The 14322-nt window shown below is 34.5% G+C and overlaps 1 protein-coding gene across 19 annotated transcripts in view; it reads left to right on the plus strand.

Annotated features, from left to right (window-relative positions):
• Positions 1 to 11648, plus strand: part of LOC113813926 (tudor domain-containing protein 7B) — a 42038-nt gene extending 30390 nt beyond the window's left edge. For 9 of the 19 annotated variants that reach the window (XM_070130670.1, XM_070130671.1, XM_070130675.1 and 6 more), the window contains 14 exons: positions 424 to 571; positions 688 to 791; positions 910 to 1137; positions 1434 to 1548; positions 1863 to 1990; positions 3902 to 3928; positions 4494 to 4598; positions 6584 to 6694; positions 6980 to 7095; positions 7213 to 7322; positions 8092 to 8243; positions 8485 to 8633; positions 9007 to 9155; positions 9650 to 11648. In XM_070130670.1, coding sequence (XP_069986771.1) covers positions 424 to 571; positions 688 to 791; positions 910 to 1137; positions 1434 to 1548; positions 1863 to 1990; positions 3902 to 3928; positions 4494 to 4598; positions 6584 to 6694; positions 6980 to 7095; positions 7213 to 7322; positions 8092 to 8243; positions 8485 to 8633; positions 9007 to 9155; positions 9650 to 9879 — 1872 coding nt within the window. In that variant the 3' untranslated portion in view covers positions 9880 to 11648. The remainder of the gene's footprint in view (positions 1 to 423; positions 572 to 687; positions 792 to 909; positions 1138 to 1433; positions 1549 to 1862; positions 1991 to 3901; positions 3929 to 4493; positions 4599 to 6583; positions 6695 to 6979; positions 7096 to 7212; positions 7323 to 8091; positions 8244 to 8484; positions 8634 to 9006; positions 9156 to 9649) is intronic. The other 10 variants (XM_027366000.2, XM_070130668.1, XM_070130677.1 and 7 more) reach the window with 2 other exon arrangements.
• The last annotated feature ends 2674 nt before the right edge of the window (positions 11649 to 14322 follow it).

The following is a 14322-nucleotide window of genomic DNA, read 5'->3' on the forward strand; positions in this document are numbered from 1 at the left end:
TTCCCTGTCTTCCTCCCTCCTCCCCTTACCTCTCTCCCCTCTCTCCCTCCTCGATGCATCCTTCCATCCTTTATTTCCTCCTTCCTCTTTCCCTCCTTTTCTTTCTTTCCCCATTTTTATTCCTGTTTCCTCTCTTTTTTGTTTTGTTTCTCTTCCTTCATCCTTCTCCCTTCTCCTTTCTCTTCTTTCTCCATCCTTTTCCTATGTCTTTCCTCCTTCAACAGTCTTTTGATTTTCTCCCTCCTTTCCTTTTAATTGTATCTAGTATGCCAATATCATCACAACCTTTTATAGGTCCCATTTTCATAATGATTTGCATACTTCAGTCACCTACCTGCATGTTACTGTCTTTATTATCTTCTGTTGGTAATATATTTTTTTTCTTTCATTTTGTTTACCATGATTTTTTCCCATATCTGACAGAATGCCTATGATGACTTGGTAACTGACATGGAATTGTATTATATGGAAGAGAAAAACCTTTCTCCCGTGTCCGAAACCATTGTCGGAAAAGTCTATGCTGCGAGTTATGATGAGTCTTGGTTCAGAGTCCAGGTTTTATCTATTAATGGTAAGAATGATGTGAGTTCTTTTCTTTGTCATTGCTCATGCTTTTGAATAGTGTATTATATTGTCAATTTTCTGTTAAGTATTTTAAACCCGTGTCCTTTTTTTCTCATTTTCAAGGTGATCAGGTGACAGTTCTCTTCATAGATCATGGAGATGAGGAACAGCTGTCAGTCTCATTGATCCACAACCTTCATAAGAATTTCTGTAATCTTCCAGCACAGGTAATCTTGAGGACAAAGTAAAAGTTGGGACAAATGGCTCTTAAACTGACTAAATATTTTCAGATGTTTTCGGTGTACGGTTTGCTAGATAAACAATTCTTTGATTTGTGCATTGCAGAGTGTATCTTGTGCACTAGCAGGCTTGGAGTATGGAGGAAAAGACCAGTCTGCCCTAAATCTCTTACAAACCTTAGCCCTTGGTCAGACTTTGGTTGGGCAGGTGGTCTCTCGCCAAGACAACATCTCTCTTATCTTGTTCAATACAGCTACAGAGGAAGACATCAACATTAATGAGAAAGTGTCACAGCAGCTTGACCTCAACTTCGTGGAGCCAACTCTTCCCCAGGTGTGATTAAAAGAGATTTTTTAATATGCGGTTGCACACCCTTCATTGTAGAGATTTACAAGAGTCCAAAGATTTCAGCATAAGTCTGAAAATAGGAATGTGTATTCCCTTGTGTTTTTCTTGAATTTGGTACTTCTCTGTATGTCTGATAGATAAGTAGATCTTTTGCCTGAATATATCTAGGAGAGCTTAGCTAACTGTGATAATGATTTTACTTCCAATAATACCTCTATTATTTTTGTAACATCTTTAGCCTTATGGCATATATTTACACCTTCCGTCTTTTTTAAACTCAGGTTGGTGGGGTAGCAGAGGTATATGTGATGCATGTCACCTCTAGTGGAGATATTTATGTTCAGATCGAGACAGAGACCTTCAAGCTGCTTGAGAACCTCTTAGAGATGGCAAGAAGTAAGTCAGGTTTTGTCACTAAAATAAAGATGTAATTTTTTATTGAACGGAAATGATAGGCTGTAGTGTTTCTTAATTCGTGTACAATGGATTAGATATATTGAATACAATTAATTAATTTTTGAATAATTAGTGATGATGCTAAGTTGATAAGTTTAGTGAATTCCAGGAACCTGTAATGATCATAAACTTAGAATTTTAACATGTCAAGATTTTAGACCAATAATTCTAGTGTTACTAGAGGCTAAGTGTGCAGAAAGAAATAGAATAGGCTTCACTATATATGTTCTTAATATTTGGAGTCTTTTCCCAAGGTCGAACTGAAGAGATGCTGGGAGAAGATGTGAAGATAGACCCAACCCGCCTTTACCTCGCCCAGTTCTCTGAAGATGGCCAGTGGTACCGTGCAGCACCTCGAAGCAGTGTTGACCCAGATGGCAAGGTAAGGCGATGTTAGACCAGCCTTATATATATTTACAGTTTTGCTTTGGTGTGGCTTGAGTGGGGGAGTGCTGGTTAGGATAGGGCCTAGTCAGATAAGAAGAGTGATAGTGTGTTAGAATATAGTGGATCTCAGAATTTAAGCCTAGTGTGGGTGCCTTTTTTCTTGGGTGTTGAAATATATATCGTAAATAGTTCTACATAATACATTGTCAGGTGGTTAGCCATTAATGTGGGACATGGACATTAGGAGTGGGATAAGGGCAGAAGAATATCTGATTTAAGAATTTAGTATTGATATAGCTGGAGGTTAATATAGATACAATGTACTTTTTCATTTGAAACTTAAAATCAGCTAGTTGTTTATGTTACTCTTAGAGAAGGTACTTTTTATACATTTAATGTAATAAAGGTTAATTGACTTAAAGAATGTTTAAACTTGTCTTTTGAAACTGCAAAATAGCTCTTAATATCAACTTGACATGCTTGCCTGCATCTTGAGAAGTGTGCACATTGCATTGGGCACATATTTCATTACCTACTGCTAAGCCTGATAGCTATTATGCATCACATTATTACCCACAACACATGAAACAAACACAAGAAACTTATGCTGGATTTTAATCTGGACTTAAGATATTGGAAGAGTTTATTTTAAAATTATTGGCCCTTTTCAAGCTAAAATATTTATATAGCATCACTTGTCCAGACATTGTCAGTTGTCTCGGTTATATCTTGTTGCAATCATCCACACTATCATCACATCACACACTGATTTGTTTTAACCACACTTTGCAAATGTATTACAGTTGCATACTGAGTATTGATCTTTCTTCCTTCAAGCACCACTATACTTTTGTCAATCTCACTGATATTATTGTCTATTTGGTACATTAGACTTTTTGCTGAAATACATGCATAAATCAGAAGTTTGTAAGACATAATTTGTTTCCTTTTTTTGTGTTTAGCAGTGTATAATGTTTAGATTTGGAACATCATCTATGAGCTTATGGACTCATTGTGCATATGGAACTTGAGTCTTGGTGGTATAGGATTCAGTTTTCTCTAGATCTTGCATTTGACTTGTAACAATTCAGATTTTCATATAAATTACTGTGATTTGTCACAATTTTTAAAATAGTTTTGATATGTTTTTTTTTTTATTTGGGGAGGTTCTTTGGAAAATTAATTTTTGGTTTTTGATTGAATTTCCATTAACATTTTTTATTTTCATTAGGATGGCCAGAAAATAGAACTCATCACTTGTAATTTTGATAAGCAAACCAAAAAAATATCAACATTTCCTTTGTCAGTTTGACAGCTTTAATAGAACATGAACAGTATGTTGAAAGATACCATGATGAGTCATTATGGCAGAAATAGAGTAGAGAGTTCATTGGTATGTGGTATTTTATGATGAAGAATCTTTGCGGAAAACATGCTGTGGTGAGGGGGTCGGTTAGGATTTGGGAATTTGGTTTTATGGAATATTTGAAAATAATATAGGAGACTTCGGCATTAGGATGGATGGGTTTTCTTTGCTTTTGTATCTCACTGATGAGAAACAGAATTGAGTTCTTAAGCTAAATTGAACCTTTTCCACAGGACCTCCTATTTATATCTTCTTTATGTCAATTAGGAATCAAGGTGAAATACTTTTGTACAAAATACAGTAGTAATGTATAGTTTAATGGATTCTAATAATGTAACTATCTGTGTCTCCCAGGTACAGCTTATGGTTCTAATCAGTGTTTTTTCTCACCCAAATTGTCTTAAAAAAAATAGATACTTATTAACAGATAGTGTTTTTTATAACTGTCAGTTATGCATGGACTAGAATAGTATCACATATTTGTGTTCGTCCCCCCTCACATGGTATTGTTCTCTACCCTTCTTGTGTCACGGACTCCAGGGTAAGGGACTTCTGCTACCCAACAAGGTACTCTTTCATGTCCATTCTGTGACCATCTGTCCTAACCCAGTATTAGGTGGCAGTAGATTACCAAATTCATTATATGAACAACAAAACAAAACAAAAAAAAAAGAAAGAAAAAAAGAACTACAACATCATCAGATTTCTTCTTCATAACAGAAGCATGCTGAAAGTGTTTGTGGAATGTTTATAGAATTTATTAATTGTATTTACAGTTTCCCTGGACTGCATCTGCCTAGTTGGCTTACAATAGTTTCAACATATTTCCATGTGCCAATATCAGACTCATTTGTTTGTTGCTGCAGTGTATTGGTTAGAGGCATATTACTTTGTCTACACAGGGCATCAGTATATGTGTGGAGCCCAGTGTGGATAATGTAATACTTAACTGCATGATTTGTGTGTGCTGGACACAAGTGATGGGCTGTGTGTGTGTTCCAGTGCACTTCCTCTTGGTGTTCTGCAGTCATGTATGACCATGCTCTGCAGCAGCAAAGTGGAGTTTGCATATTAGGCCTTAGGTGTGTGGCTGCTTGTGCTCGTCTAACTAACCCCTTAACTCAACTAACAGGTTTTGATGTGGTTTGTGGACTTTGGCAACTCTGACCGAGTGCCGTCCGCCAGCCTAAGGCCGCTGGAAGGTGTCAATGAACGTCTGACCAAAATCCCACATCAGGTAAACAATTGCAAGGGTTTTGATGACTTTTCAAATTCAAAAATGGTTGTTTATGTCAGACAGTGAACTGATAGGCATGTGTTATGAAAGAACTAAGGTAAGATGGGGAGGAGGCCTCAACAGATCAGAGGACTTGAAAGGATAGGCAAATACCTTCTCTGCAGAAATGGAAAACTAAGATATGTAAGTTTTATTATCATTTTCACAATTATTTTCTTTTTTTTAATATTCCTTCAAAGTCACCCATCAGTTGGACCCACAGCAGTAGCATTTGATGATAATCAAATTGGAGCATATGAAACAGTTTGAACTTTTCTCAGTTTTCTTTATGTATATCTTTCTTTTTTTGTTAAATTTTAATATAGGACTTCTTTTCTTTTACATTTATGCACAAATTTATAGGTATACCACAAAATATGAAATATGTTTAATGCAATACAAAGATTATGCTGCTTAGCCAGCTTCTTGGCTTTAAACTGCTATTTTTCCTGCTTTGCACAATATATATTTTTTCATTTTTCTTTTTCAAGTACAGGATGTTTTAGTACACAAGGATTACGAATGAATTATCAATACAGAGTCTGTACTCATATTTTTCTTTGTTTTATTTAATTTTATTTCTTTTCTTGTTGGGAGTCGCCCCTTCCTATCTTACATGATTGTGCTCCTGGAAATCTACAATTTAATTAAAGTGTCATGTAAACTCATTTGCATGCAACACGTTTTGATTGCATGGTCATGTTATAGCTTCAATATACTGTTGTTCACTGGCTGATAACCAAGAACCAGTATTCTCATCAAGGACTCTGAAGCAGAGAAGCAGCTAAACATTGCTAAGTGGTAATTGTTAGGGAAAAATTTTCACATTATTAGAAATACAGCAAACATTATAGGAATAGCAAAAGATGATTCACACTTCATGCTGATCGTTTTCTCTCCCATTACACAGTTACACCTAAGAATCTGTCCCAGGTCTTGGCTTTTCTAGTTTTGGGTTTTAGAAAGAGGGAGAGAGACAGGAATAGTTGATGAGATAGAAAACCCTATGGCCAAAAGAGAACATTGTACATGTCATGAGTGTGGTGGTGGTTATTGATTTTGATAATTACGTATTTTTCAGAATAATCCTTTATGTTGGTACGTACATCATTTATTTTCTTATGATTAACCACCCAATGTTTGTCCTGTGATTTTTGTGGTTTGAATGTCTCAAGTGTTCTTTTGTTGTTAATGTGGGCTAGTATGTAAATATCTAAAAAAAAAAAAAAATGTAAAAAAGATATTTGTACATATATCATATAACAAGACAGGCAATAATTTATTTATTTATTTACATACATATTAATTGATTAATTTGTTTTTATTATGATTATTTTCTTTAACATGATTACATTACATGTCTTCGATATTAACTTTAGTCATAATTACTTAACTATTTTGCAAGTGGAAAGAAAACTAATGTGTCATAAGTATGGCATTTGTACATGATAAGCAAAATAGCACAAGTAAAGTTTGCTAAAGCCACTCGGGCCAAGACAAAGAATGGGCATTTAGGAAAGCATTATGATTTGACTAGAGAGTTTTATCATATTTCCCTGGTTCTAAACCCCTTGGATCAGGATGATGTGGACGAGTTTGTGTGGGCTGTGCCTACAAGCCGCACGCCTGGGACCACTCAAGGAAGACTAATGCTCAAATTATGGTTTACACTTGTTGCCAGACACCTGGATCCAATGTGTTAATAGTTCCTTAAGAATATAGGAGCCAGGGAGCATTTGCATTATGACATCTAGACAATTTGCTGTGTTTCTGATAAAGTTAGAATGTTTATTCACATTAGAAAACAAACTATTTGTTTTTAAAATGAGCTTTAGATAATACTATATTAAACCTGTTCATAATTTAGGTTGCTTGTGGTGACACAAGTATTACAATCTAGAAATGAAAAGGAAAATTTTTGGTTGCTAACGCTTTCAACTCTTTAGGCCCTCTTATGTCGCCTGCACAATGTACCATCCGCTGGCCTGGAATGGACTGAACGTGCTTGTCACCGATTAATGGAGCTGTTGCCAGAGGACTCACCTCTGCTTCTCAAGGTTTGTATTTTGTATTAGTTTGGGTATACAGAAAAATTTGTTAGTAAAATACCGTTAGTAATCTTACATGTCATATAATACTACTGAGTGATATTTAGTTTGATAAGTTTATTTTCAAGCTTCTGTTTGAGGGCACAGTGTGTGTAAATGTACATATGTTATGTTTTACGGCAAGGCGAGAAATAGAAAATAGGAGTTACTGTTGTTTCAAGAGTAACATGGTTTTTTGTTGTTATTTTTTGTGTTAGAATTGCATTTATTTTGTTTTATTCCAATTACTTACAGGTGCAAGCTGTGAAAAGTAATGGTCCTCCATTGGTTGAGCTATTCAAGCGTTTGCAACCTCAAAACGAGTTGGTATCCATAAATGCCACACTCGGCATAGACAACAGTCTCTTCAGGTATGATCTTTGAATTTTGATTTACTACATTGTTGGGTCTTTTTTAATGTGAAAAGAAAATTAAATGAAATTTATGGTAATAGTATTAGTAAAGATATACATTTATCTTTCATTTAGAAATGATGGAGATAGCAATAACAATAGTGTCAACAAGGAGGTGGTACTTTCCCCTTCGCGAACAAGATCACGACGTTCTTCTACAAACAGTCAGACTTCAAGCAGCTCTGGTGAGTAATTTAAATGGGGAGGGGTAAAAAGTCAATGACCTTGAAGAAATGAGAGCCAGTTCTGGTCAAAGAACTGTTCATCTCTGGCCCCGAGTTTGATAGTGGGTCGGGGGCTGGCCAGATTAAGGATAATCCCTGATTTGAGTCTGGATCCAGAGGTTAAGCCTTATCACAGTAGCACCTACATTCTAAAAGACACCAAATAGCAAGGGAAAGTTGCATGCTGTGCGTCCTCCTACAGATTCAGCCTTTCCAAACTTGCTGAAAATGATTTAATCATACTTTTGTAAATCAAGCCATCAGGAATAGGAAAATATAGCAAACAATTACCAAAAACACTGAATAAGGACTTGAAAAACCTCACAAATTGCCACTTTATTGTAGCAAGCCTATATTTTGGCCAACTGTGATTTAGGGGATAGGGTCAAAAGTTGTAGAATTGTCATTATTTCTTTTGTGTAATTACTTGATATTCAGGTCACATTATTAACTGCAAAAAATTTGACATTAGTTTGGCAAGGAAGGAGTGCATCACTGCTCCACACCAAGGCTACTCTCTGTTTCATGCTTGGGCTCTGACATATCTACTCAACAGCTAGGAAGAGTGCTCATGGCGTGATTTAGATGCATCTTGGAGTTTGAATTTTTTACCATGACTTGAGGAAACACTGCTTGTTGTGATTGGGTTTAAAGAGCAGGTCTAATAACATGATTGTTTAAAACTGAATTGTCTTAATTGAACTTTCTCTCACTTTATTTATTCCAATAGGTCTGAACTCTGGCCCATCATCTATGAACAGTTATTATGATTCGACCCCAACTTCGCCCCGTCCAGGAGCACTGATTCCTATGGAGGTGCCTCGTGTTGGGGAATACTTCGATGTTTATGTAACTTATGCGGCGAGCCCTTCAAACTTTGCTGTGAGTGGTTCTCTAGTGTTAAATTCAGTACTTTACCATTGGAAAATCAGTATTAGAATTTCACAGAATGTAGGAAATTGATACTGTTTGTGTTTTTTTTTTTTTTTCTTTCTTTCTTTTATGGTATTAGATTTTTGATCTTTGATTAATTTTTGAAATTAACTTTGGATGAACTTTCTCCTTTATATAGTATGCATTAACAAAGTTTTAATTAACCAATTACTAATTGTATTAATTACAGGTTCAGTCCTGGAAGATGACAAAGAAGTTGTCTGCCTTGATGTCTAAGATGCATGTATACTACAACAATGCGAACAATCTTCAGACTCTAGATGAACTTCAGGCTGGAGGTTTTTATGCTGTCAAGCACAGTGACGATTCTTGGTATAGGTATGCAAGGAGATATGTTGTTAATGGGGAAGACCATGGGGTAATGGGCAGAAAGGAGATAGACTTAAGAGATTGTAAAAGTAGGAACGTGAATACGGGGGTGCAGTTACGTTGAAATTAAGGTACTTTTAAAACAGCTAGCACCATTCTGTCTTAGTGAAAATCCTAGTTGGCAGCTACAGAGGTAGGTCACCTCCATATCCGTTTTTCCTGTTTTTGTCTTTATATTATTGTTTTACTATTGTCATTATTGAAAAATATTCATACATGGCAGAGTTTGACGAGTGAAAAGAGGTTGGAGCATAGGAATCAGGTTTGAACAGTTTCATGGGGAGAAACATAACGTTCTTGACATGTGATTTTCTCCATACAGAGCGCAAGTGAGCATGCATCAAGGTGACATAGTATCAGGATTGTTTGTCGACTATGGGGACTGCTTTATAGTGACACGAGACAATGTCCAGCCACTCCCCACTGCTTTCCATGCTCTTCCGTACCAGGCAATCAAGGCAAAAATCAGTGGTAAGTGTGAAATTGCTATGTCTGCAATTGTGTGATATTTTATTTCTTCCATCTTTGTACATAAGGTCATGTTCATCTTTTCTTTTTTCTTTATCACATCATTTTCTTTCTCCCTTCTCATCCTTTCTCTCCTAATTTCTATTACTAGTTTCTCCTCTTCATCATCCTCTTTTCCTTCTCCTTTGCTTCACTTATCTGCTGTCATCCCTCGTCTTCCTCCTACTCGTCTGCCCTCCTCCTCCTCCTCCTCCTCTTCATCCTACTCCTACTCCTCCTCCTCTTCTTCCTCCTCTTCTTCCTCCTCCTCCTCTTCTTCCTCCTCTTCTTCCTCCTCCTCCTCTTCTTCCTCCTCTTCTTCCTCCTCCTCCTCCTCCTCTTCTTCCTCCTCCTCGTGTACCATCCTCTAACTTCATTCATTATAGTTTTTTCTTGAGACACATCAATCTTATTTTGCTAATATTAAAGAATCTACAGCACAAACCAATTATTTGCAGGCATATCAGCGGCAAACCTAGACTGGACTCCAGAGGACTGTTGCCGCTTCCAGGAGCTCGTTGAATACCGCGAGTTTGTCTCAATTGTGGCAAACATTGAATCCGCAAATGACAGTGATGGCTATGTAATCTCGCTTAGACTTATTAACACATCAGACCCCAAACTTGATGTATACATTGATCAAATATTGGTGGATGAGGGTAGAGCAGTGAGACAGCATGTGCAGTAGGTTATTTTGGTATTGTATTGCTTTTGTTTACATTGTATTTGCATGTGTATTTAGACGGAAAGCTATGCACAGGAAGTATGCAAATTGTTTCAAGGGTCAGAGATAGACACTTGGAAGAGATTGTTTATGCAGCTAAGTTAAAGTTTGTAAAAGGGTTTGCCGAGATGTAGTTTCAACTTATTAGCTGTATGAGTATATTTTTTCTTGGGCTTTTTCTCCCCGTCTTTTTTGGTATGATCATGCCGAATTGAGTAAGAAATGCACATTACTTTTTTTCTTTTCTTTTTTTGTAAGCATCATTGTTTTGGAACTGTTTGTTATTTAATCTTGTACAGTTTGCTTGTGTGATGTCTTACGTTAGTTTGCTTATGAGATATCCTAATGTATGCTTAAAACACCTACTGTCTTGGGAAAAAAAAATATTGAAAAAAATAATAACCTATTTAAAGGAATATAACCATAGTTTCACTGAGCAGCTTGTAAGCATAAATTTTAGTATTTCTTAAATATATATAATATAAAGAGATAAGACCATGTGCTGTCTCCTGTTCTGTAAAAGGGAGATAAGGTTTAGATCTGTAAGCCCCCCACATTATCTGAACAATGTATTTGTGTATTATTGCAGATTTCAGTAAGACTTGTAAACGTTTTTTTATATATATATTGTAGCAAGGCTTATTGAAATGCTGATGAAAGCTTTAAGCTGGAAAAAGTCATCACCAATATATCTGTGATTGTTCCGTTCTTCCCAGTATTGTTCTAGCAGTCTGTTCTTGTTTGTAGACATAGCCTGCTCTGTGGAATTTCTAAGTGGAGAGGATATTGTGCTGATTTTTAAAAATATCTCAAGTTATAGTTTCTCTTGAAAATTTACTCATTACTTGCCTTCCCCCTAGCAAGCAAGCAAACAAGCAAGCATGATGTACTGTAAGAGAACCTCAGATATGGTGCAAGGGGGACCATAATATGGGCTGCTTGGGCTCAAATTGTTTATTGGCATCTAGATGTAGATTGCCCCATAACAGTTCTGACAATAAAACCTAAAAAAAAAACGTGTAAAAACAAAACTTTAAAAAATCATACAAAAAAAATAATAAATAAAAAAAAGGATACCAAAAAACAAAGGGAACGATCTAATATTCAAACATGATTGCATTATTGTATGGCTTTCTACTTACCATATTCTTATTTCCAACCTCATAAAAAAAAGAAACCACTATAACTAGTTTGACCTAGTCATTGCATCTCCAGGTTACTTTCCAGGACATAAGCCAAATGTGTTTCTATTTACTTATGCAAAGGGACACATAAGGCCATTAAACCAAGCCGTATTGGTTGCCAGAGTTTAATGTAGACTGGAACGAGTCTATTTGGGATCACAGCACTTATTTTCAAAACGATCCGTAATTTATTTAAAGCTGTATATGTATTTGGAATGAAATATATGCAAGAAAACACAAAAAAAACTACTTTAGTTACAGACTTATCCACCAAAGAGTTTTCATTTTATCTTTTCTGTTGTTTCTCAGGACAGAATAACAGTTTCCTGTTTGTTATCTGTGTTCTCTATAAATGTGTAAGGATGTAATTACGCTTAAACACTAAATATTTTATTTTACCTCAGTATTCCTTTGTAATATTAACCCATGAAAATCCAGGTGGTTGGAAAGTATTATATTGTGTTTGGAGATTAGATTCAATTGTTTATGCAACCATATGTTTATTTTATACCAATCAATATGGAAAACCATAATAAAGCTAAAAGGAAACTTCAAATTGTTTTCTTGTCCTATATTAAGTAAATATGAGTTGATTGTTGACTTTGATATACTTTTTGACCGATCCTAATCTTGGTCATACCGGCCTTCATACTACTAACCATGTCTTACACAGTCTATTCTTGTTTTAATATATTTTGACCTTTCTTAATATGACTTATATTTTACAAGTTACATGAACCTTGTGTTGAAAACAGTGGCGAAGCAAGCAAACAATGCCGCGATAGTTCTACAAAAAAAAAAAATTCTTACTTTGAGAAGTAAAACATTTGCAGAGCAGTTGTAAAGAACATTATTTTGATTTAGTACTAAACCACTGGGGAAATCAAGTTTTATTTATTCTGCATCCTTTACATAATGTTTGAAGAACGGTTTATTTTGTCAATATTTTGGGTGAAAAATCCATTATACACAAACTAGATTTGCAGTAACTGTCGTATGTGTAGAGTGGGTTTTTCTACAGAATCAGTATTCAATTTACAAAAGAAAAATGTTTCTTAACTGAAGTAAGTAATGTTTTGTAGAAGATTATGGCAGTTAATTACTGAAATTGTAGAGCTAGAAAAGATGCCAAATAGACAGATCATGGTTCTCCAAAAGTTTAAATGGCGACAATAAACAACAACCAAGCTCATTGCAAAAGGTTGCTGGCAATTATTGAAAGATAAGTTCACATCTTGCAGTTTATGCATAAACTATCATTGAAAGGTTCTATTTGATAGCAATAATTGAAAAAAAGGCACTTAGAATTTAAAAAAAACAAACTTGAATTCTATCAGGGATATATGTTGGGAGAATACAAACGCGTTTTCGATTGTGAAAATATTCTCGCAGAGAGACCTGTACACGTACTCTATTAGTAGAACAGTTATTCGAAACTGAGGTGCTCTGGACTTTAAGGATATTAATGCTACGTGTAATCTAATAAGAATAAAATATTACAAATGAACATCTCATTAATATAGACAATTTTATTCTACGTCAATATCTGTGTTAATGTCATTTTACCACACATTCCCTGTCTTATTAAAACCAGTGATGTAGCCATTGTTATGTATGGGGTGCCAAACATTTCGATGAATATTGATACCCGAAATAGATTTGTTCTGTAAAAACGCTTCATTATATATCCCCAGGCGTCTTGAACTATTCACTTTTGCAAGTTACTTGAACAAAACTTTTGGATAGTTGGAGGAGAGGAGGGGTTGTTACCACGATACTAATTTTACCCTATATTGTGCCTTTAACTGTTAAAATCAAATTTGGCCATGAGTAAGTGAACATAAGTTGTCCTTCGAAGATGGTCTCCTTGTGTCTGACGTTATGAAAAAAGAAGAAAGATTGAAGTATTATTATAACGAAAGTATAAAACATTGATATACAGATACGCAAAAAAAAAAAAAAAAAAAAAAGTAGAAAAAGACAGCATATAAACTATGTACTGTATAGGGGTTTTGTTATCTTTCTAAATGATAGGTTATTACTTCAGTTATTAAACTAGTTATTATCAGTAAATTTCCTAAATCTGACCATTTTTCTTTTACATAGTAATCATGAAATGATAAAGAGAAGATAAAATAAGATGAAATAATAAAATGGAATTAGATAATAAAATAATGTGTTCAAATGAAACAAGAAGGAGAATGTAAAATAGAAGAATAGATAAATATAGAATGCACAAAGATGATTAAGGGATAAAACAAAATAAAACAATAAAAAATATGATAATAAAAACCCTGAAAATAAAACGAAATAAGATAATATAAATGAAATGCAATGAAATGCAATTAGATAAGATAATATAAATGACGACGACGACGATGAAGATGACAATGTTGATAACCATGATGTTAATTATGACAATGTTGATGCCGATTGTTGATGATGACAATGTTGATGAGCATAATGTTGATGATGACGATGACTGTTGATGACGTAGTTGATGATGATGACGATGCCGATGCTGATGTTCATGATAAAGACAATTCTGATATTCATGCTAATGATGACAATGCTGATGGCAATACTGATGACTGATTGATGATTGATGACTGATGTTTGATATTGATGATTATGATGATGACGGCGATGAGGACGATATGATGGTGATGATAATGATGACGATGGCTATGATGAATTACCAATTATATCAAGTTTAAAATAATAAAAAAATTGTTGAAATAGAAATATAAGAAAAAATATACAACAAACAATAATAATAATAATGATAATAACAATTATTGATTTCAACATAAGTAATAACAATAAGAATAATTATAATAATTACAATAATAATGGCCATATCAAAGACAATGGCATTGCTAACGTTAACGCTAATGGCAGTGATAATAATACTAATAATAATGAAATAATAAACTTGATTAATCAATTGATAAAGTAATAAAATAAAATAAAGATTAAACAGAATAATAAAATGCAACAATAACATAACAGGACAAGATAATTATATTGATAATGATAATGATAATGGTACCGATAATAACAATAACAAGAAAAACAATAATGATATTAATGTCGATAAAGATAATAATGAAAATGATACAAATGATAGATTTAACAACAATAATAATAATTATCACCAAAATGACTATTATTAAAATGTTGCTAACAGCAAAAACAATAACAACAATAACAAACCAAAATA

The sequence above is a fragment of the Penaeus vannamei genome, chromosome 15 (assembly GCF_042767895.1).
Source record: "Penaeus vannamei isolate JL-2024 chromosome 15, ASM4276789v1, whole genome shotgun sequence".
Taxonomy (NCBI): domain Eukaryota; kingdom Metazoa; phylum Arthropoda; class Malacostraca; order Decapoda; family Penaeidae; genus Penaeus; species Penaeus vannamei.